The sequence below is a fragment of the Gopherus flavomarginatus genome, chromosome 3, assembly GCF_025201925.1.
Source record: "Gopherus flavomarginatus isolate rGopFla2 chromosome 3, rGopFla2.mat.asm, whole genome shotgun sequence".
Taxonomy (NCBI): domain Eukaryota; kingdom Metazoa; phylum Chordata; order Testudines; family Testudinidae; genus Gopherus; species Gopherus flavomarginatus.
Genome location: NC_066619.1, coordinates 54,611,438 through 54,635,778, shown reverse-complemented (window position 1 = coordinate 54,635,778; position 24,341 = coordinate 54,611,438). Strand labels below are relative to the sequence as shown.

The following is a 24,341-nucleotide window of genomic DNA, read 5'->3' as shown; positions in this document are numbered from 1 at the left end:
GTGTGTCTACCATAGGTTGTATCTTCAGGGTGCCTCCTTGGGATAATGGGGGGCACCTCTCTCATTTCAGACATCCTTCTCTATATGTAGTTGTCACTGGAGCACTGGTTTGAAGTGTGGAGTGCGGCCTTCCATTTGCAAGTCTTAGGGCAGTGGATCTCCCCTCTGGCCATAACAACAGTCTAAAACAAAAAAGGCAACAAAATAATCCTGCAGCTCACAAAACAGTCCAAGCTTACCCTACAATTCTCTGGAAGGCAAAAACTAAATAGTCTCTATGATGGACAGCTAAATTCCTAATCCTCCGTGTGTCCAAGAGAACCAGGTTGAGCATGCTGGGCACCAGAAAAAAAACAGACAAAATAAAGATAGTCCCTTTACCTCTCCAAAGGGTCCAGGCAGTGTAGGCCCTTCCTCAGCTTTCCTGGTGAGCATGCCTTGGCTCTGTGGGGTTAAGGAGCTCTAGCTCTGCTTCCCTCTGATTGCCACTGTGCACTGGGTTTAGATCCTTCCTTTTAAGGAATCGCTCCTCTCAAGGTTTGACAGGCCTCACAGGTGCACTGGATTGGGGCTCATTGTGCTCAGATGAGCACTTTAACCCCTCCCTGACCAGAATAGAAACCCATCCCACCGCAGTGTCGCTAGGCATATCCCATGGTTCTTTGTAATGTGGTCAAATGAACCACACTACAACTCTTTCCCAGTGAATTTTGGGACAACTTGTTTGTCCTTTGGGGAATAAAGGGGGAATTGTGGGAAGGCAATGGAGGACTATCAGAACTTGAGTAGTTTAGCTACATTCTCACTACAAAGTGAGCAGGTTGCCAGCTCGTGGGAAAGCCTTGACCTGGTTTTAGCCTATATCCCCAGATAAGCCAGCTAGCCAGGATTGAAAGCACCACTAAACTTCATGGGATAGTTGTGTGTGAGGAGTGGAGCCAGGTAAAATCAACACCCAAGGAAGAGCTTGAGTTAATTCTGCAATGATGATGTACACTCAGTGGCTTCAAAGGGAAAGTGGGAATGGGCAGGGTCTTTTCAATCACACAAATTACTTTCACTTCTGTTGATTATTATCAGATTTTTGTTTTCAGTGATTCAAGGTTTGTGTTGCATCTGCAAGATAATGTCTGAATGTATCAAGGCAGTTTCTTATGAAATGTTTTTTTTTAAAAAATGGAAACCTATTTATCTTTATTGTTGGTAAAAGCTTCTATGAACAAAATGAAAATCTTGGGACAAATGTGAGTCTCTTTAAATAAATGTAAAATTGAGCCCATGGTAGAATTGTAAATCTGAAGGTGTTTGGTTTTCAAAGGAATCTGGAGCCATTATGCTGGTCTGTTCTTGGTTGTCAATAATCTAGCTGTACTAAAATTATCACTTAAGGAGTTTTGGGGGGCCTGTATGAAAGACTGAGAATCTTTTTCTTTAATTCACAGGAGATGTGTGTGATTCCAACCCCTGTGAAAACGGTGGCATCTGTTTGTCTGGGTTGGCTGATGACTTCTTTTCATGTGAATGTCCCAGTGGCTTCACAGACCCCAACTGTTCTAGTGTTGTGGAGGTTGGTAAGTGCAAACATAAAATATGGCAATAACTGTCTAAGTATCCTATTAGTCTATGATTATCCAAATAGTGGTGTGTCCTTTGCATTTTGTGTCATTGCAAAGGACACACCACTTGTTCGTTATTGGTACCTTATCCTTGTGTCTAATGTTTGTGGTATCTGAATTCATATTTTCTTTGATTGTTTCTTTGTTCCCTAATTATCTCTAAATTATATCCAAAAAGAAAAACAACTCAGCAAAGTTCAGTGTTTTATTTTAGAGAGATTGTCTGTTTGCCAGAAATTTTACCTAGCTTGTAAAGGTCACCGCAATCCAATTCGTTCAAATACCCTGCTGCTAATTTCAGTGATTTTATTTATTTTAATGAGGGCTGCAAAGCTCAATTGCTTGATAAGCCAATGTGGCCTGATTCTGAACTTACGCTTTAAGAGTGACTACAACTGAGTAATGTGGATATAAAATCAGCATCTGAGAAATCAGAATAAGGCCTATTTAGCATTTGTTTGCATTTCACAGTAAGAGACCAGTTGGTTTGGGTATAATAATAACCATGACACAAGAACAAATTAGAAGTGTGTAGTGGTGTGATGATTTGCAATGCATGGATGCATCTGAGTGACTGAAAATACAATGGTGAGTCTAATGAATCAGTCTTCAGTGTCCCATCAGAAGATTGTTTGGGGTGAAGGGGGACACAGGAAGATGGTAGAGTTGGGTAGAGCACATAGCTACAAATTCCATTATCTCAGACTGAATTGGAAAAGTTTTGGACCTAGGCTGGTGGAGGTAGAGTTTATAAATTACTCTGAAGCACAAATAGAAAGGAACTGACTATCCTATATAATCATCAGATGCAACCAGTTAGTTAGGGTACCTTTCTTCTCCCTTTAACAGTGATATGGGACATGCAAATAGATGAATGAAAGAGAATTAAAGAACAGAAAAGGAGGAGTGGAAATGATATCTGTGAAATAGAGAGCTCAGTACACAAATGTATGTATATGTGTCATCAGTGTTGGATTAGAGAGGTAGGAGATTCCAGGGAAGGATAAAAGAGGTGATTATCAGCAGTGTTGACTTATAGTGAAGATGAGGATGGTCTTTTCTCCTCTCATATTAGAGGACCAGAAGTCCTGCTGCTGTTTTATTAGGCTGTGACTCTATGGTGGTCCCAGTTCTCTTGGTGTTTGGTCTTTCATATGATTTGCCTTCCTACTGATGACTGATTTGTGTTTGCTTATAGTGTAGCATTATGAGGGTGTTACACATCACATGTGTATCACATAACACTGTAACATGCTACATTCAAACACAGCAGCTGGGCCCGCACCTCACTGCCACCCGAATCCCAACCTCCTATTTCTCTTGGACCCACTCTTTATTAGTAGTGAGGACCTGCACATGGTTCTGTGGCTTTACATTCTATTTGGCCCTGGGCCCCTTGGCAAACAGGACTTGGGCTGCAGATCAGTGGATCTATGTTTAAGATACCACTTCTTGGTGGAACTTCCCAGGAAATTTCTCTGCTGCCTACTTTGAGCCTGGATGTCATGTATTTATTAGATACATTAGGTAACTATTGAAGTCAGTTGAATGTTATTTAGTTTCTAGTTATTCTCCAGGAGTAAAGTTGTAGAGTCTGTTAATATCTCCTTTACCTATATTTCCTTAAGAAGCTTATGAGACTAATTATTCTACTACTAATATTAATGTTCTAATATCTAATTTTAGGGTTGTTCATCAACATATTGAGATTGCAGATTTTATGGCACTAAAGAAAACACCTGTAACTTATTTTGTTCCATTTTGCTTGTTGATGCAGTGACATTTACTACTGCCTTGAAAAGATATAGCAGTCCTCTCTCCACACAGCATCTCCTGCCAGGCACTAATACTGCTGCATCCAGAGTGGGCCCCTGGCCATGCTTTCCTGTGTTACGTGCTTTCCTGTGGCTATGAAATTTCATCAGATATGATAGTTGGCTGTCCCGTAGCACTTGAGGAGTACATGTAACATCCTTTTTCTGGCTCGGCGCACAGGTGAACAAGGGGTAGAAAGAGGCTCCCTGAGCACTTACCCTCCCCTTGCCTCACTAATACATCTGTGCTGGCCTGGGCAGAATTTAGCTCATTTAGCAATAGCTTATGCAACCCTTTGAATAGGTTTTTAGCAGTAAATTTTTGGACTTACTGTGTAGAAAATTGTATTGTAGAGAACTGGGAAGGAGCCAATTGTGAGTGAATCTGAGATGAAAGCATATTGTCATAATGTAAAGTATAACTTACAATTTTTTTTTGTACTGAGAACTTTAAACAGTTCTATAAGGTCCACATTTAGTAGGTAAAATTAAGTGCAAACAAGTAAAGCATTTGGGAAGATGGAATAATCACGTTGCATATGCAGAAATAATGCTACGTTTTTAATTTGAAATCCAGAGATAGTGATTGGTAGAAAACCTTTTTTAATTCAAGTAGTTATTAACATTTATACACTAGCTAGACTACAATACGTTAGTGCAGTTGACATTTAATACTTTTTTTGTCCTGTACAATTACACTGCATGCATGAAGACAGTAAGGCAAATTGTTATTTTGTTGTTCATATATTATAACGATGCTGGCTGAGTTGTGTTGGGATTTCCCCCCTTTTCCACTCTGCTTATTCAGAACACCTTGTCCAGTTTTGGGAGAACACTTCATCCAGTTCTCTTGGATTCAAAAACCCCTCAATTCCAGCTTATCACTTTGGTTACTTTATTAGGCATGTAACAGCTGTGTGTCCTCGCTAGCCAGGCCCAGACGCAGGGGGTTTAGGTACAGGATGATACTACAATTCTAATTCATGTCACACACTTATATACATCTTTCCTGGCTACTAACATCTATACTTCTTGCATGTAAAAAACAATTGCTTTGCAGATTACATATGGTAAACTTATCAGTTCAGGTTGTTTCTGCCGACTTTGTGTACTATAAACATACCCACTGTAGTTAGTTGTTTCAGCAGTTACTTTTTCAGGTTCTTTTTGTTTTAACTTGGATCTGCTTATGTCAGCTCAGTCAGCCCATGTTCCACTCCTTTTTGTTGTGTCTTACATTAACATTTGTTTCAGTTGCATCATATTTCTCTTTGTGCTTGCTTTTTCAATTGTATTATCCAGCAACTTATTCCTATGACCAAAATAGTTGTTTTTATTTGAACTCTCATTAAGACTAAACTTAAAGTACACAGCATGGCATGCAAGATCCCTTCTACTGGTATGATCCATCTGGATGTTTCTATAGCCTGTACAGTACTATCCCCAATTTGTTGTTGCTTGGCTATCAGTTAGTCAGTGGGCATCAGTTGCTCTGCTTCTCATTACTGCTTTATGTTAATGGAAAAGGGAGGTATGGGCACAAAAATATTAGTCACTAATGATTCCCATTCAGTATTATCCAAAACTGCCACCTCCCTGTTCTCCTCAATCCTTATATTTAGCTATAGGGCCTGTGTCATAAACAGATAGCTAAGGGTTAATGTCTCTTTCACCTGAAGCACCTGACCAGAGGACCAATCAGGAAACCGGATTTTTTCAACTCTGGGTGGAGGGAAGTTTGTGTCTGAGTCTTTGTCTGTCTGCCTGCTTTCTCTGAGCTTTGGAGAAGTAGTTTTTGCTTTCTAATCTTCTGTTTCTAAGGCCATGTCTACATCTAAAATTTTGCAGCGCTGGTTGTTACAGCTGTATTAGTACAGCTGTATAGGGCCAGGGCTGCAGAGTGGCCACACTTACAGCAACCAGCGCTGCAAGTGGTGTTAGATGTGGCCACACTGCAGCGCTGTTGGGCGGCTTCAAGGGGTTTCGGGGAACGCGAGAGCAAACCGGGAAAGGAGACCAGCTTCGCCGCGGTTTGCTCTCGCGTTCCCGGAACCACCCAGCAAACCTCAGGGAAGGAGACCTGCTTGCTCGGGGTTCGGGGAACGCGAGAGCAAACCGGGGAAGGAGACCAGCTTCGCCGCGGTTTGCTCTCGCGTTCCGCGAACCACCGTGCAAACCGCAGGGAAGGAGACCTGCTTGTTCGGGGTTCGGGGAACGCGAAAGCAAACCGCGGCGAAGCTGGTCTCCTTTCCCGGTTTGCTCTCGCGTTCCCCGAACCACCCTGCAAACCGCAGGGAAGGAGACCTGCTTGCTCGGGGTTCGGGGAACGCGAGAGCAAACCGGGAAAGGAGACCAGCTTGATTACCAGAGGCTTCCTCAGGTATGCTGGGATACCTGCTTATTCCACGGAGGTCAAGAAAAGCGCTGGTAAGTGTCTATACTTGATTACCAGCGCTGGATCACCAGCGCTGGATCCTCTACACCCGAGACAAAACGGGAGTACGGCCAGCGCTGCAAACAGGGAGTTGCAGCGCTGGTGGTGCCCTGCAGATGTGTACACCTCCTAAGTTGCAGCGCTGTAACTCCCTCACCAGCGCTGCAACTTTCTGATGTAGACAAGCCCTAAGTGTAAGGACAAAGAGATCAGATAGTAAGTTATATGGTTTCTTTTCTTTGGTATTTGCATGAATATAAGTGCTGGAGTGCTTTGATTTGTATTCTTTTTGAATAAGGCTGTTTATTCAATATTCTTTTAAGCAATTGACCCTGTATTTTGTCACCTTAATACAGAGAGACCATTTGTATGTATTTTTCTTTCTTTTTTATATAAAGCTTTCTTTTAAGACCTGTTGGAGTTTTTCTTTACTTCAGGGAAATTGAGTCTGTACTCACCAGGGAATTGGTGGGAGGAAGAAATCAGGGGGAGATCTGTGTGTGTTGGATTTGCTAGCCTGATTTTGCATTCCCTCTGGGTGAAGAGGAAAGTGCTTTTGTTTCCAGGACTGGGAACGGAGAGGGGGAGTCACTCTGTTTGGATTCACAGAGCTTGTGTCTGTGTATCTCTCCAGGAGCACCTGGAGGGGGGGGAAGGGAAAAAGGATTATTTCCCTTTGTTGTGAGACTCAAGGGATTTGGGTCTTGGGGTCCCCAGGGAAGGTTTTTCTGGGGGACTAGAGTGCCCCAAAACACTCTAAATTTTTTGGGTGGTGGCAGCAAGTACCAGGTCCAAGCTGGTAGCTAAGCTTGGAGGTTTTCATGCTAACCCCCATATTTTGGACGCTAAGGTCCAAATCTGGGACTAAGGTTATGATATGGTGTGCAGCGGTTACGGGATAGACAAAATCCAGAAGCCAGTAGGAATATTATATTTTTCTTTTATCTGCTAAGGGCTTTTTAGCAGAGAGAAACAGTTTGGTTTTAAAAGGGAACCAAAGATAATTTTTTTTTTCTTCTCTCTCTGGCAGTTTGTGGCTTGCATGTTAAGCAAGAAGCCATTACCAGACTGTTAAGGGTCTTTTGTCATGCAATAGCTCTCCCATTGAGAGTCATTACCAGCACTATATACATGCAAATAAAGTGGTTTTTCAGGTTTACTTAACATTGAAGATTAGCTAAAGGCACTGTTGCTAGGCAGACTTCAGGAGGCAACAGAGAACCTGCAGTTCAGAAGATAAACACCGAAGGGCACCCCAACACAAGAAAACAGGAATCATGACTTCTAAGGCAAAAATTGAGGCCGAAGAGCAATTCAAAGAAGCTGAACACAGGCGACAACTGGAGCTGAAAGAAAAGGAAGAGAGCATCAAACTGGCAGCCTTCCAAAGAGAACAGGCAGCCAAAGAGGCAGCACACAAAAGAAAACTAGAAGAAGAAGAGGTGGCCCACCGAAGGAAACAAGCAGAAGAAGAGTTGGCCCACCGCCGAGACATGGAAAAACAACAAAAAGAAAGTGAAGAGAAGGAAAAACAGAGAAAACATGAACTGGACTTGGCAAAAGCTGGGCTGCATGTGCCAGCCAACCCTAACAACCCGACGCCAATTATTGCTCCACAGCACAGGAAATTTCGCACCTACAAGGCAGGGGATGACACCGAGGCCTTCTTGGAAAATTTTGAAAGAGCCTGTCTTGGGTACAGCATCCCCGAAGACCAGTACATGGTAGAATTAAGGTCACAGCTCAGTGGACCTTTACCAGAGGTGGCAGCTGAAATGCCTAAGCAGCAAATGAATGACTATAAACTTTTTCAAACCAAGGCCAGATACAGAATGGGGATAACCCCAGATCATGCCCGTCGGCGCTTCAGAACCCAAAAGTGGAAACCAGATGTGTCATTTCCCAAACACGCCTACTACGTTGCAAAAAATTATGAGGCCTGGATATCAGGACACAATGTTAAAACCTTGGAAGAACTGCACCTCCTCATACAAATGGAGCAGTTCTTGGATGGTGTTCCTGAAGACATCACACGGTACATACAAGATGGAAAACCCAAAGATCTCGCTGAGGCGGGGGAGATTGGAGCCAAATGGATGGAAGTGGCAGAAAGCAAGAAAGCTACTGTCAAGGGGAACGATTACCCCAGGGGGCACACCGACCATAAACCCTACAACCGAGGACAGCCAAAGACCCCACATACAACCCAAGTAAAGCCACAGACGCCCTATTCTTCCACCTCACCAGTCTCCAGTAACTCACCTCGGCCCACTGACTCATCAGATGGAAGATGCTTTAAGTGTAATGAACTGGGACATATCAAGGCCAACTGTCCAAAGAACACCATGCGAGTGCAATTCATTACACCGCCATCACACCAAAGATCCCCAGGCCCAGATGCCTCTCAAATACCCTTGGAGCGAAGGGAAAATTTGAGAGTGGGCGGAAAGAAGGTTACTGCGTGGAGAGACACGGGGGCACAAGTGTCAGCTATCCACCAATCCTTCGTTGACCCCAAATTCATCAACCCAAAGGCCAAAGTTACAATTTACCCCTTCATGTCACAAGCTGTAGACTTGCCTACAGCTCAACTGCCTGTCCAGTACAAAGGCTGGTCAGGAATGTGGACTTTTGCAGTCTATGACAATTATCCTATCCCCATGCTACTGGGGGAAGACTTGGCCAACCAGGTGAGGCGGGCCAAGAGAGTGGGAATGGTTACACGTAGCCAAACCAGGCAAGCTTCCAGACCCATTCCTGTTCCTGAGCCGTCCACAGAGGCCCCGTCTGTGTTACCAGAGACCCAGACAGAGGTAGTGGATCCAGATTCCATGCCAACCACTGAAACAGCCACAGCACCTCCAGTCCCAGGCCCGGAACTGGAACAGCAACCAGCACCAGCGATTGCAACCCCATCTTCAAACTCAACGCCAGTGGGCGCCAGCGAGCCACAACTGGCAGAAGCAACAGACAGCCATACCCAAAAGGCTCAGCCAGAGCCTGTAATACCCTCAGGTGCACCAGCGGAGAGCGGTACATCAGCAACGGAAACAACCCCATCATCTACATCGCTTCCAGAGGGACCAAGCCCAAGTCCACAGTCTGAGGAAGAACTGGTGACCCCAGCCTCAAGGGAACAGTTCCAGACTGAGCAGGAAGCAGATGACAGCCTTCAGAAAGCTTGGGTGGCGGCAAGGAGCACCCCACCGCCTCTCAGCTCTTCTAATTGATCCCTGTTTGTTATAGACCAAGGACTTTTATACAAGGAAATTCTTTCTGGTGGACACCGGGAAGAATGGCAGCCGCAAAAACAGTTGGTGGTTCCAACTAAGTACCGGAGGAAGCTCTTAAGCTTAGCCCATGATCATCCCAGTGGCCATGCTGGGGTGAACAGAACCAAGGACCGGTTGGGGAAGTCCTTCCACTGGGAGGGGATGGGCAAGGACGTTGCCAAGTATGTCCGGTCTTGTGAGGTATGCCAAAGAGTGGGAAAGCCTCAAGACCAGGTCAAGGCCCCTCTCCAGCCACTCCCCATAATTGAGGTCCCATTTCAGTGAGTAGCTGTGGATATTCTGGGTCCTTTCCCAAAAAAGACACCCAGAGGAAAGCAGTACGTACTGACTTTAGTGGACTTTGCTACCCGATGGCCGGAAGCAGTAGCTCTAGGCAACACCAGGGCTAACACTGTGTGCCTGGCCCTAACAGACATCTTTGCCAGGGTAGGTTGGCCCTCCGACATCCTTACAGATTCAGGGTCTAATTTCCTGGCAGGGACCGTGGAAAAACTGTGGGAAACTCATGGGGTGAATCACTTGGTTGCCACCCCGTACCACCATCAAACCAATGGCCTGGTGGAAAGGTTCAATGGAACTTTGGGGGCCATGATACGAAAATTCATCAACGAATTCTCCAATAATTGGGACCTAGTGTTGCAGCAGTTGCTGTTTGCCTACAGGGCTGTACCACATCCCAGTTTAGGGTTTTCACCCTTTGAACTTGTGTATGGTCACGAGGTTAAGGGACCATTACAGTTGGTGAAGCAGCAATGGGAGGGGTTTATGCCTTCTCCAGGAACTAACATTCTGGACTTTGTAAGCAACCTACAAAGCACCCTCCGACACTCTTTAGCCCTTGCTAGAGAGAACCTAAAGGATGCTCAGGAAGAGCAAAAGGCCTGGTATGACAGACATGCCAGAGAACGTTCCTTCAAGGTAGGAGACCAGGTTATGGTCTTGAAGGCGCAACAGGCCCATAAGATGGAAGCATCATGGGAAGGGCCATTCACGGTCCAAGAGCGCCTAGGAACTGTGAATTACCTCATAGCATTTCCCAATTCCTCACTAAAGCCCAGAGTGTACCATGTTAATTCTCTCAAGCCTTTCTATTCCAGTGACTTACAGGTTTGTCAGTTTACAGTCCAGGGAGATGATGCTGAGTGGTCTGACGGTGTCTACTACGACAGGAAAAAAGACGGTGGCGTGGAAGAGGTGAACCTCTCAACCACCCTGGAACGTCTGCAGCGGCGACAAATCAAGGAGCTGTGCACTAGCTTCGCCTCATTGTTCTCAGCCACCCCAGGACGGACTGAACGGGCATACCACTCCATTGATACAGGTAATGCTCACCCAATCAGAACCCCACCCTACCGGGTGTCTCCTCATGCCCAAGCTGCTATAGAACGAGAGATCCAGAACATGCTACAGATGGGTATAATCCGCTCATCTACCAGTGCATGGGCATCTCCAGTGGTTCTGGTACCCAAACCAGATGGGGAAATACGCTTTTGCGTGGACTACCGTAAGCTAAATGCGGTAACTCGTCCGGACAACTATCCAATGCCACGCACCGATGAGCTATTGGAGAAGTTGGGACGTGCCCAGTTCATCTCTACAATAGACTTAACCAAGGGGTACTGGCAAGTACCGCTAGATGAACCTGCCAAGGAGAGGTCAGCATTCGTCACCCATGCAGGGGTGTATGAATTCAATGTCCTTCCTTTCGGCCTTCGAAATGCACCCGCCACCTTCCAGATGCTGGTAGATGGTCTACTAGCTGGACTGGGAGAATTTGCAGTTGCCTACCTCGATGATGTGGCCATTTTTTCAGACTCCTGGCCCGAACACCTACTACACCTGGAAAAGGTCTTTGAGCGCATCAGGGAGGCCGGACTAACTGTTAAGGCCAAAAAGTGTCAAATAGGCCAAAACAGAGTGACTTACCTGGGGCTGTCATAAACAGATAGCTAAGGGTTAATGTCTCTTTCACCTGAAGCACCTGACCAGAGAACCAATCAGAAAACCGGATTTTTTCAACTTTGGGTGGAGGGAAGTTTGTGTCTGAGTCTTTTGTCTGTCTGCCTGCTTTCTCTGAGCTTTGGAGAAGTAGTTTCTACTTTCTAGTCTTCTGTTTCTAAGTGTAAGGACAAAGAGATCAGATAGTAAGTTATATGGTTTCTTTTTTTTTTGTATTTGCATGAATATAAGTGCTGGAGTGCTCTGATTTGTATTCTTTTTGAATAAGGCTGTTTATTCAATATTCTTTTAAGCAATTGACCCTGTATTGTATCATCTTAATACAGAGAGACCATTTGTATGTATTTTTCTTTCTTTTTGTATAAAGCTTTCTTTTAAGACCTGTTGGAGTTTTTCTTTACTTCAGGGAAATTGAGTCTGTACTCACCAGGGAATTGGTGGGAGGAAGAAATCAGGGGGGGGAGATCTGCGTGTGTTGGATTTGCTAGCCTGATTTTGCATTCCCTCTGGGGGAATAGGAAAGTACTTTTGTTTCCAGGACTGGGAACAGAGAGGGGGGAAGGGAAAAAGGATTATTTCCCTTTGTTGTGAGACTCAAGGGATTTGGGTCTTGGGGTCCCCAGGGAAGGTTTTTCAGGGGGACCAGAGTGCCCCAAAACACTCTAATTTTTTGGGTGGTGGCAGCAAGTACCAGGTCCAAGCTGGTAACTAAGCTTGGAGGTTTTCATGCTAACCCACATATTTTGGACGCTAAAGTCCAAATCTGGGACTAAGGTTATGATAGGGGCACCAGGTGGGTCGAGGAACCATAAACCCCCTACAGGCCAAGGTGGATGCTATCCAAAAGTGGCCTGTCCCAAGGTCAAAGAAACAGGTCCAATCCTTCTTAGGCTTGGCCGGATACTACAGGCGATTTGTACCACACTACAGCCAAATCGCTGCCCCATTGACCGACCTGACCAAAAAGACCCAGCCAAATGCCGTTAAGTGGACTGATGAGTGTCAAAAGGCCTTTACCCAACTTAAGGCAATGCTCATGTCTGACCCTGTGCTCAGGGCCCCGGATTTTGACAAGCCATTCCTAGTAACCACAGATGCATCTGAGCGTGGTATAGGAGCAGTGCTCATGCAGGAAGCAACAGATCACAACTTCCATCCTGTCGTGTTTCTCAGCAAGAAACTGTCTGAGAGGGAAAGTCACTGGTCAGTCAGTGAAAAGGAATGCTATGCCATTGTGTACGCCCTGGAAAAGCTACGCCCATATGTTTGGGGACGGCGGTTCCAACTACAAACTGACCATGCTGCACTAACGTGGCTTCATACTGTCAAGGGGAACAACAAGAAACTTCTTCTTTGGAGTTTAGCTCTCCAAGATTTTGATTTTGAAATTCAACACATCACAGGAGCTTCTAACAAAGTTGCTGATGCTCTCTCCCGTGAGAGTTTTCCAGAATTCAGTAGTTAAAAAGTGTTCTTAAAATGTAGAAGTCTGTTAGTTATATACTTAGTAGTATATGTAAAGGTGCATGTGTTGTAGTAATCTGTTTATTTTAAAGTTCTAGAAGGAAATCGCCGCCAGTGAGCTTCCCCACTGTCTGCAATTTGGGGGGCGTGTCATAAACAGATAGCTAAGGGTTAATGTCTCTTTCACCTGAAGCACCTGACCAGAGGACCAATCAGGAAACCGGATTTTTTCAGCTCTGGGTGGAGGGAAGTTTGTGTCTGAGTCTTTGTCTGTCTGCCTGCTTTCTCTGAGCTTTGGAGAAGTAGTTTTTGCTTTCTAATCTTCTGTTTCTAAGTGTAAGGACAAAGAGATCAGATAGTAAGTTATATGGTTTCTTTTCTTTGGTATTTGCATGAATATAAGTGCTGGAGTGCTTTGATTTGTATTCTTTTTGAATAAGGCTGTTTATTCAATATTCTTTTAAGCAATTGACCCTGTATTTTGTCACCTTAATACAGAGAGACCATTTGTATGTATTTTTCTTTCTTTTTTATATAAAGCTTTCTTTTAAGACCTGTTGGAGTTTTTTTTACTTCAGGGAAATTGAGTCTGTACTCACCAGGGAATTGGTGGGAGGAAGAAATCAGGGGGAGATCTGTGTGTGTTGGATTTGCTAGCCTGATTTTGCATTCCCTCTGGGTGAAGAGGAAAGTGCTTTTGTTTCCAGGACTGGGAACGGAGAGGGGGAGTCACTCTGTTTGGATTCACAGAGCTTGTGTCTGTGTATCTCTCCAGGAGCACCTGGAGGGGGGGGGAAGGGAAAAAGGTTTATTTCCCTTTGTTGTGAGACTCAAGGGATTTGGGTCTTGGGGTCCCCAGGGAAGGTTCTTCTGGGGCACCAGAGTGCCCCAAAACACTCTAAATTTTTTGGGTGGTGGCAGCAAGTACCAGGTCCAAGCTAGTAGCTAAGCTTGGAGGTTTTCATGCTAACCCCCATATTTTGGACGCTAAGGTCCAAATCTGGGACTAAGGTTATGATAGCCTGGGTCCCAGTTTGAATCAGAGAGGTGAGGTTTAGGCAAAACTCATCCAGGTTCCCCTGACTTGACACATCCTAACAAAAAAGTGGGGCTATCCCACTGCTCACACAGTTTCACTGAGCTGTATCACCTCATTCATTTTCTCTTTGGTGACTAGTTGAGTCCAGCTTCCCTCTGAGGTAGATGTCTTCCCTTGTACTGAACATTCACAGAACCATCTGTGCCAGGTTTTTTGACAACATTGATGTTTTTCTCTACCTCATCCCTTGTTGCCAACTTAACACTCTGATAGTGTTGCATATGTGTTCCATTCTCAATAGTACCCATACTGTTAACATACACTAATTCTCTAGGACTCCCTGTTCATCTGAGAATAACAGTCCTGATTGGCACAGTCCTATTATTAATTTCATGTTGTGCCCAGGACCTTCTAGTCTTGCAAATTGCAATTTTTCTTCCCCAATATTATAAATTCCCTTTTCCAAATCAGTGTTCTGTTTAAAATTTTAAACCTTTCCCCTGGCTTTATCTCTTCTATTCTCTAAATTAAATGCATTACAAATTTAATACGAAATGTGCTGCAAGTATTCATTTCTTGCTTCTTTCTTTACCTACCTTAGTAGGCTGTAAACTGACTCTCATTCACCCAATTCTGTCCTCTATTTCCCAACTCCAATAAGCATACCAAGGGACCAAGCTGATCCAGCAGAAAGTATGGGCTGTGCTACTTTGCCTTCAGGAATGGGTGGTATGTGGCCTGATCCAGCATCATGATTTGGAGCCTACATGATGTCTAGTCAGGTCCCCTTTGGCATCAAACCACACCTGGGTCTTCTGCACTCTTTTTTGCAATGGCAAAATCTGCTTCTGCAAGTCCTATACCCAGGACTCTGACAAAACTACTGTAGCCATATGGCCTTGTATAGGGTTAATCATATTCTCCCACAGTATCATTGGTCTCCCCCATTAAACCTCTGAAGGGGAAAACCCCACGGATCTTCATTCTCTAGCTCTGATGCAACCTAATTACAGTTATTACCTGTTATGTTTACTCCTTTCATGAGTTCAGTTTTAATGGTTCAGTTCATTCTTTCCACTTGTACCGCTGCTTTGGGATGATAAGCCATGTGGAATTTCTGATCAATGCCTACCACTGTGCTAGTGTCCCTAGCCTCTGTTTGCCAGAAGCTGGGAATGGGTGACGGGATGGATCACTTGATGATTACCTGTTCTGTTCATTCCCTCTGGGGCACCTGGCATTGGATAGGACACTGGGCTAAGTGGACCTTTGGTCTGATCCAGTATGGCCATTCTTATGTTCATATTTTGTTAACCACTGATCCAATAAATCCTTTACCATTATCTGAATCAATTGCCTTGGGAACCCCTCACCAACTGAACAAATTATACACCAAGTGTTTAGCTGTTGTCAGTGGAGACATATTTTTAGTAGGAAATGCTTCCACCCACTGTGAGAATGAGTCACTACAACTAGTACATATTTGTCCCCTTGGTGGGTTAGGGGTAGTTCCCCAATGTAATCAGTTTGGCTCCTTTAGTTTCCAGGGTCCCCTCGGAGCCTGTTCCATGAGTGCCCCTCTGCATTTTCTATCTACTGGATCATACCTAGCACAAAGAAGATGGGAATTAAGCTGCCCATTCAAATCCTATTCCTGGGCCAACATCCTGTTTTTGCCAGTCTTTCCTGGGTAGCTTCATATTTAGGGTAACCACTCATAGTTGATCCATGGACTCATGCTAAGAGATCCTTCCTTATATCCCTTTGTACTACCCATGCTAAACCATCTTCTGACTTTACACACGAGTCCCTTCTTTATTACTAACTCCTGGCCATCCACCTTTATTCCCAGGCTTTGAACTTGCTTTTATAGTGGACCTAACTCTGAGGATGCTCTGCAGTTGCTCTGGCTTAGCTTGTAATGATTGCAGCTGGCCCCAGGTGACAGCTGCCAGTGGAATAACTTCTAAACCAGTGTCCAACAAACAGGGTGATCTGGTTACCACTGTGTCTTTGGCTGCTAAATCTACTTCCTCATTTCCTTTTATGAATAGCCCTTTCTTTCTGTGTGCTCAGATTTTTACCATATCTATTCTTTTTTAAAATATTTAGTCATATTATCTAGCTTTTGTCATAGAATCATAGAATATTAGGATTGGAAGAGACCTCAGGAGGTCATCTAGTCCTATCCGCTGCTCAAAGCAGGACCATCACCAACTAAATCGTCCCAGCCAGGGCTTTGTCAAGCTGGGCCTTAAAAACCTCTAAGAATGGGGATTCCACCACCTCCCTAGGTAACCCATTCCAGTGCTTCACCACCCTCCGAGTGAAATAGTGTTTCCTAATATCCAACCTAGACCTCTTCCACTGCAACTTGAGACCATTACTACTTGTTCTGTTATCTGCCGCCACTGAAAACAGCCTAGTTCCTTCCTCTTTGGAACCCCCATTCAGGTAGTTGAAGGCTGCTATCAGATCCCCCCCTCACTCTTCTCTTCTGCAGACTAAAAAACCCCAGTTCCCTCAGCCTCTCCTCGTAAGTTATGTGCCCCAGCCCCTTAATCATTTTTGTTGCATTCCACTGGACTCTCTCCAATTTGTACACATCCCCTCTATAGTGTTTGGGGGGGGGACCAAATCTGAATGCAGTACTCCAGGTGTGGCCTCACCAGAACTGAATACAGGGGAATAATCACTTCCCTCGATCTGCTGGCAGTGCTCCTACTAATTCAGCCCAATATGCCATTGGCCTTCTTGGCAACAAGGGCACACCGTTGACTCATATCCAGCTTCTCTTCCACTGTAATCCCCAGGTCCTTTCCTGCAGAACTGCTGCTTAGCCAGTTGGTCCCCAGACTGTAGCAGTGCATGGGATTCTTCCTTCCTAAGTGCAGGACTCTGCACTTGTCCTTGTTGAACCTCATCAGATTTCTTTGGCCCAATCGTTCAGTTTGTCTAAGTCACTCTGGACTGTATCACTACCCTCCAGCATTTCTACCTCTCCTCCCAGCTTAGTGTCATCTGTGAACTTGCTGAAGGTGCAATCCATCCCATCATCCATATAGTGATGAACTTGATTTCTCCTTCATCCATAGCACAATACATGTTCTGAGCCCACCAGGCCAGCATCAACATAGCTCCCCTGAACACCCAAGCCAACTCCAAGACTACAGTAAACTTAGAGCAGGACCCTTTTTTTCTTCCATCAGTACTCTAACAATAGCTGCTAGTTCTGCATACTGAGCTGACTTATTCCCACAGTTATACAGCAAAGTATTTATAGTCACTTCATCTCTCAGCTTCGCTGCTATCTAGCCTCCTTTCCTTTGTCCCTTTACATAATGGCTACTGCCATCTGTATACCAAGTATCCTCCTCTCTAACCTTGTTACCATTTTGTACTTTAAAGATTAGCTGTCAAGTGCTACCTTAGCTAACTTCTCATTCATGGGGCATTCTTTCTGTGTGGATTCCTGCCACCCATTACTTTGGTTCTTTTAGCCGTAGTGCCTCCACATTTTCTTCCTGCAATGCCAGAATCCATTGCTAACTTTATCCAGCTGATACTTTTTCCCCCAGCAGTATCTTGAGGGAGGTAACTAGCAATGAACAGCTTCTGTCCTCCAACAGAGATTTGTTTTTAGTGATTGCCCAGTACACAGTCAACACAATTTTCTCCCATCAAATGTATTGAGGTTCCACATTTTGCGATAGTTAGGAAGCAAATACTACTGATTGATCCTGATTTTCATATTTCTGCATGAACCACCAACCCTGTGCCAACTGGAGTTACTGCACGGTACATAAAGAACGGTTTACTTTCATTTGGACCTTCCAACACTGGAGCACTCCCCAAAAGCTGTTTCAGCTTTACCACTACTTCAGTGTGTTCTTCCTGCCGATCATGGTGGGAGGCCCTCTCGAACTAACACAAAGGACTACAGCTTCCACATGAAATGGGGAGAATCCCCTACCAAATCTGGTGATTCCCAAAAGTAGCTGTAATGCTCGCTTATCAGGAGGGATTAGTAATTTGGAAATTAATTCATCTCTCTGATGATCACTACTACATCCTTCCTCAACTGTTGTTGCCCTCAAGAATACAACCTTTCTGTGAACCAATTGTGCTTTTCCACTGTTAATCTTTAACCTTGCCTGCTGCAAGCCCCAGAATGACTCAGAGATATCCTGTCTGTGTTCCATCTCAGTGAGGGACTGCACCAATACATCATTCCGAACGAGACCTTGCAGGTTCAGAAAGGTCCTGAGATCTCGGTTTCATCTGTCTATGAAAAATACTGGAGAGTCTATGTACCCCTGGGGTAACATGGTCCACACATGCTGCACTTGTTCCCACATGAACGCTGTTGTATACTGACACTCTGGGAACAGGGACAACATCCAGAAGCCATTACTAATCGCCAATATTGAAAACCACTTCATTTTAGGAGAGATTTTGCAATCATTTCAGGATAACCTGATATTATAGGAGCCATAGATTTTTGTTGTTTACACTTCTATTGTTAATTTTGACTCACCTGCTGAATTTTTCACTGGCTATGCGGGAAAATTACACATCAAGGATATTAGCTTTGTCATTCCTCATTCCATCAACATGTCTACTGCCTTATGTATTGGCTCTATAGATTTCTAAAGATTCATTGGATTGCTCAGCATGCACCTAATATAATTCTTTTTTTTTTCTCTTTCAGTTCACATTTCTCCTTCTCCACCTTACTAACTTAAAGCCTTGCTCTCTAGTTTCCTTACACAGGGTTCCTAGCCCCAAAATTAATCCCTGTAACAACATGTTTGTTTCTTTACTTTTTATCCAAACCTATTGGAGTTTCTTTCCTACTTGGACCAGTTTCCCCCCAAGACCTCCCTGGGGAATCCAAAGGGCCTTCCCTTGGATTTAACCCATTTCTTTAATGCAGTCAAAATCTCCTCAATTTAAACCCATCTAATAATGCCATTACTTAAATGTTAGGTTGTGAGTATCACCAGTAAAGCTACGTATAACAAAACCTATGTTACCTGTTCCAGACAAGTGGATCTGGGTCACCTAATCCAGACACAGATTCAAGTCACAGTACCAGTGATGCTGAGATTTCCTCCAAGACTTTTTCTGCTTATTCAGAACACCTTATCCAATTTGGGGAGAATGCTTCATCCAGTTCTCTGGGATTAAAAAAAAAATCAGTTCAACTCCAGCTCATCCTTCAGGTTACTTTATTAGGCAAGTAACAGCTCTTTGTCCATGCTGGACAGACTAAGACACAAGGAGGTTAGGTACAGAATGTTACCACAATTCCAATTCATGTCACACATCACACAGTTTTAGGGTGACCAGACAGCAAGTGTGAAAAATTGGGACAGGGGATGGGGGGTAAATAGATGCCTATATAAGACAAAGCCCCAAATATTGGGACTGTCCATATAAAATCAGGACATCTGGTCACCCTACACAGTTCATATACAACTTTCCTAGCTAATAACATCTATACTTCTTGCATATAAAGATCAATTGCTTTGAAGATTGCATAAGGCAAACTTATCAGTTCAGGTTGTTTCCATCTACCTCATTTGTTATAGGGATAGCTCAGTGGTTTGAGCATTGGCTTGCTAAACCCAGTGTAGTGAGTTCAATCCTTGAGGGGATTACTTAGGGATCTGGGACAAAAATCAGTACTTGGTCCTGCTAGTGAAGGCCGGGGGCTGGACTCAATGACCTTTCAGGGACCCTTCCAGTTCTATGAGATAGACATATCTCCATATATTTTTATTATTATTATAAACATACTGACAATTGTTAGTTTAGTTAGTTTCTGCCTCCCTTATTTTCTAGAAACATATTCACCGTAGTTAGTTGTTTCAGCAATTATTTGTTCAGGGTTGTCTTGTCTTAACTTGGGCATGCCTATTTCAGGTAAGTCAGCCCTACAGGTTAGGCTGGAGTTTCTGAATAAACTATCTAGAACATTTTGTAGTCATTTCAGTAACTCATGGGTAATTTTCTCAGAAGCCACATATTCTTAAGTCTTTACGGGAGAGCATCATCTGCTTCAATACATAGCTGAGGGACCAATTGAAGAAAGATATTAATTTATTTGGAATTGTGGCTTTGGGATGTGAGCAGAAGAAACCTATTTATGAAGTATTTGAACCGGCAACCCTCATTTGCAATGACGGAATAAGGTGTAAATAAGCCATAATTTTTTGACAATGAGGGTAATTACCCACTGAAACAATTTACTGTGAGTCATGGTGGATTATTTATCACTGACCATTTCTAAATCAAGGTTGGATGTTTTTCTAAAAGATCTGCTCTAGGAATTATTTTGAAGAAGTTCTATGGCCTGCATTATACACAGGGCCCTACCAAATTCACAGTCATGAAAAACTCATCATGGACCATGACATCTGGTATTTTCTGTGCTTTTACCCTATACTATACAGATTTCACAGGGGAAACCAACATTTCTCAAATTGGTGGGCCTGACCCAAAAGAGAATTCCACAGGGGTTGTAAGGTTATTTTAGGGATGTCATGGTATTGCCACCCTTACATCTGTGCTACCTTCAGAGCTGGGTGACTGGAGAGTCATGGTTGTTGGGTGGGTGCCCAGCTCTGAAGGCAGCATCCTGCCAGAAGCAGCACAGAAGTAATGGCAGCAATGCCATACCATGCCACTCTTACTTCTGCACTGCTGCCTTCAGAGCTGGGTGGCTAGAGAGTGGCGGGTGCTGACTGAAGGCCTAACTCTGCAGGCAGCAGTGTAGGAGTAATGGTGGCAATACCATACCATGCTATCTTTACTTCTCCACTGCTGCTGGTGGCAGCTCTACCCTCAGAGCTGGGCTCCCAGCCAGCAGCCTCCGCTCTCCAGCTGCCCAGCTCTGAAGACGGCAGCACAGAAGTAAGGGTAGCAGTACTGCAACACCCCCACTCCAATAACCTTGCAACTCCCTCTCCCCCCGCAACTCCTTTTTGGGTCAGGACTCCTACAACTACAATACCTTGAAATTTGAGATTTAAATAGCTGAAATAATGAAATATATGATTTTTAAAATCCTATGACTATGAAATTGACCAAAATGGACCATGAATTTGGTAGGGCCCTAGTTATATGGGAGGTCAAATGAGATGATCACAATGGTCCCCTCTGACCTTGGAATCTATGAACTTACTAATGTGAATCATTCAGTAGGACAACTCATGTATGTTCTATTCAACATGAATAAGGGATGCAGACTTGGACTCCATTGGAGCAAAATGACCACATCCTGAGTGTCCTGAGTGCTTCAAATTTTGAAAATAATGATAACAATAATGTAGATTCCCCCCATTCGCCTTCCTTTTTCTTTTTAACAAGCTCTATGCGTCTCAGTTGTCATAGACATTTTGAGGAGTGAGAAAGTTATGTGTTATTCTAGGAATAAATGGGGAAAAAGGAACACCACTCTAACTGAGCAGGTGATGAATGTTAGCTTACCATATTTCAGAGATTTCCATGTCAATTTACTCCATTTCCACAAAAAAAACCCATCCCATATTTTTGCCAACTGTCAGCTCTGCAAACTGAATCTAGGACCTATGAGTCAGTCTGGGTTCTTTCCTTGTCATGAATCACCAGCAAGCTAAATTAAACCCTCAGTGACACCAGTGCAATCCTGTTGCCTTTGGTGGCTTTGCACACAGAATCCAGTGCTCGCTTTCATGCTCTCACTTTCTTTAGCAATTGCATTGATGACTGCGCTCACAGGAGTAAAGAACAGTGACGTGAGTCAGAAAATGTCTGTCAAAATAAAATTTTGACAAAGAAAAAATTCACATTTATTGTTTTGTTTTCTGACCAATACTATTAGAAATTTGTCAGTGAAATAAGCAGAAATGACTGAATAAAAACAAGACTACATTTGAAGATCCACATGATTTTGTTTTACATTTTTACATCATTTCAGAGTAGAACCAAATTTTAAACTGCCCCCAATACTCTATGCCATTGAGCTAATCAGGTTTCCCTTTCACAGTGGCAATAAAATCACTGAGACAAATTGTTCTGTGGGACTTCAGTGTCCACATGAAAAATTCCTTTGGGCTACCATATGGTCCTACAGCCAGACATTGTGGGTATGTCTACTCCTTGAGATGCAGGTGTAATTTCCAGCTTGAGGGGACACGCTCTCACTAACTCTCGTCAAGCTAGCATGCTAAAAATTGAAAGTAGCCAGGAAGCGTAAGCAGCAGGAATGGCTATGTGCCACAAGTGCTTGCTTACTAGTGATATTACGTACATACTCAGAGCAACGTCCCTCCCATCACCTGTGCTGCCATGGCTACTATCATTTTTAGCATGCCAATTCAATGAGGGCTAATGTGAGCTGGGAATCACAGCCCCAGGTCAAAGTGTAGACATACTCTCTGTTAGGTGGTTATTAGTCCTTCTGATGTAGCTGACCACACTGTGGTTCTTGATTTTTGAGGGGGTAGTACTGGACTGGAAAGGGACGAGGTGTCTGTTACACCTTGCATGAAAATAGTTTCAATGGAGTTTCCCTGGTGTAAATCTGGAGGAACACAGTAGTGTATTGGGCCCATAATCATTTAGATGCAGATAAAATTGCCTGCCTTCATGATAACAGAACCAGTTCTTGAAAGGACAAGCACAGAATCTTCTCTGCTTGAGTTTCAGCTTGTGAGACCTTGTTGAGGTCTGGCAGATTTGTGGGCTGTGGCTTGAGAGTTAGATCCACTTCCTTCCTGGATGGAACAGAAAGATGTCATCTTTGTTCAAGAAACCATCTCTTGATGCTGACAAACCCTCCAATCGTGCTCAGATCTCCAGTTACCATTTTTGGGTAAAATCATTGAGAAGGTTGCTGCAAAACTGCTCCAGCAGTGTGTCACCTGATGAAGATGTATATGTCTATCCGTGGGATGCATCAGCTGCCTTCAATACTGCTGCATGAGGTTGGGGGGAGGGATAGCTCAGTGGTTTGAGCATTGGCCTACTAAACCCAGGGTTGTAAACTCAATCCCTGAGGGAGCCATTTAGGGATCTGGGGCAAAAATCTGTCTGGGGATTGGTCCTGCTTTGAGCAGAGGGTTGGAATAGATGACCTCCTGAGGTCCCTTCCAACCCTGATATTCTATGATACCTCTATGACTGAAGTTGCTCTTGAGTGTGTCTGTTTCTCATTGTGAGAGATTCCTCAACAGGGACTATCCCCCTGGGAGGCTATACTCATGTGGAGTAGTGCCACGTGGTTATATTATATCACTGCTATTCGGTGGGAGGGAAGGCCTATTAGTAGACTTAGGGTATGTCTGTGTAGTGGTCCCTGACACTCAAGTGGGGAAGGAGGCCACTCCACCTCACTACTGGCAGGCCACAAGTAACAGTCTTATAGGGGAAAGCTCTGGCCCCAAGGGCAGGGCAAAGCACAGCAGTCTTTGGCCCACAGCCACCTGGCTGGGGCAGACAGTAATTAACAGTCTATAATTAGAAGTCTATAGGGGAACTCTGGCCATCTGGGCAGTGCTGAACCACAAACAATCTTTAACCTGCAGCCACCTGGCTGGGCAAATAGCCATAAATAATCTATCGAGGAGCCCTGGCCCTCAGGCAGGGCAGGACACCAAAGAGTTTAGGGTTCTGGTCTGCAGTCAGGGCAGAAAAATAAAGATTCTAGGGGGGCAAGCCCTCAGAAGGGAAGATCATCGAATGGTTGGGCATCCTGGTGTGCAGACTAATAAATCCACAGACTCGGTTCATAGCGAAGGAACTTGGTCAGGTTTATTGTCAACAAAGCACAGTCCTAATGCTCTGGCTCAATGGTTACAGGTACACTAACACATGTATGTCCATTGCAATGGACTAGCTTAGTTACTGGTGGGACTTTCTACTGTCCCCTAGACCAGACAAAGATACTTCCTCTGAGATACATCTTTATACACCAATACAAACAAGTTACATATCACCCTAAGCATCAGGGTGCCACACTTTGACATATTAGGGTGCCACCCATTGCCTTATACCTGTATGTTTGATCAAAACATCCCTATTTATCATGCTGACTTCCTGACTTTATCCTTAAAGATGGGTCAGTGTGTTCCTGTTTATCTTTGGGGAATGTGTTTATCGGGATGTTCTGGAATGTGTTTGCGTATATATTCTTATGCCTATCACTACCTAGGAATGTGTGTTTCTGCAATATCAGCCCTGTTTTTGCCAGATTCTGTGAGCAGGGTCTGTCTCTTGCTCACAACTTAACTTAATTTCTCTTTATACTAGCAAGTTTTGACCAAGACTTTAGCACAGGCCTCATACCAGGCCTCTAATACAAGGCCTTATGTTTCAGTCCCTCTTCTTACTACACTTGGCTCTGGTGGATGGCCAACAAACACAAGCCTCTTGGCCTCAAGTCGGGAGTCTGCCACCCCAGGGTTGGGGTCTTAGGGGTAGGGGGATCCAGGCCCACCCGACTCCATGGGTGTCCCAGCCCATGGCCTTAACAGTGGTGGGGTGTTCCACCACTGGGTCAGTGGGGAATCCAGCCACAACATGCTGACTCACCCTCAGGCAGCAAAACTGGCCTGGTCCCCCAGTCTACTACTTACCACAGTCTGGGTGTAGGGTGCCGTGGTCCAAAAATCCTTTGTCTCCTCAGGGTACAGCCAGCTCCTCAGCATCTTTGTCTGCCTCCCCTGATGGCAAGGC

At 44.4% G+C, this 24,341-nt stretch overlaps 1 protein-coding gene across 1 annotated transcript in view; it reads left to right on the top strand.

Annotated features, from left to right (window-relative positions):
• EDIL3 (EGF like repeats and discoidin domains 3) overlaps positions 1-24,341 on the top strand; it is a 461,020-nt gene that overhangs the window by 119,743 nt on the left and 316,936 nt on the right. The window contains exon 2 of the mRNA XM_050944818.1: positions 1,443-1,571. Coding sequence (XP_050800775.1) covers positions 1,443-1,571 — 129 coding nt within the window. The remainder of the gene's footprint in view (positions 1-1,442; positions 1,572-24,341) is intronic.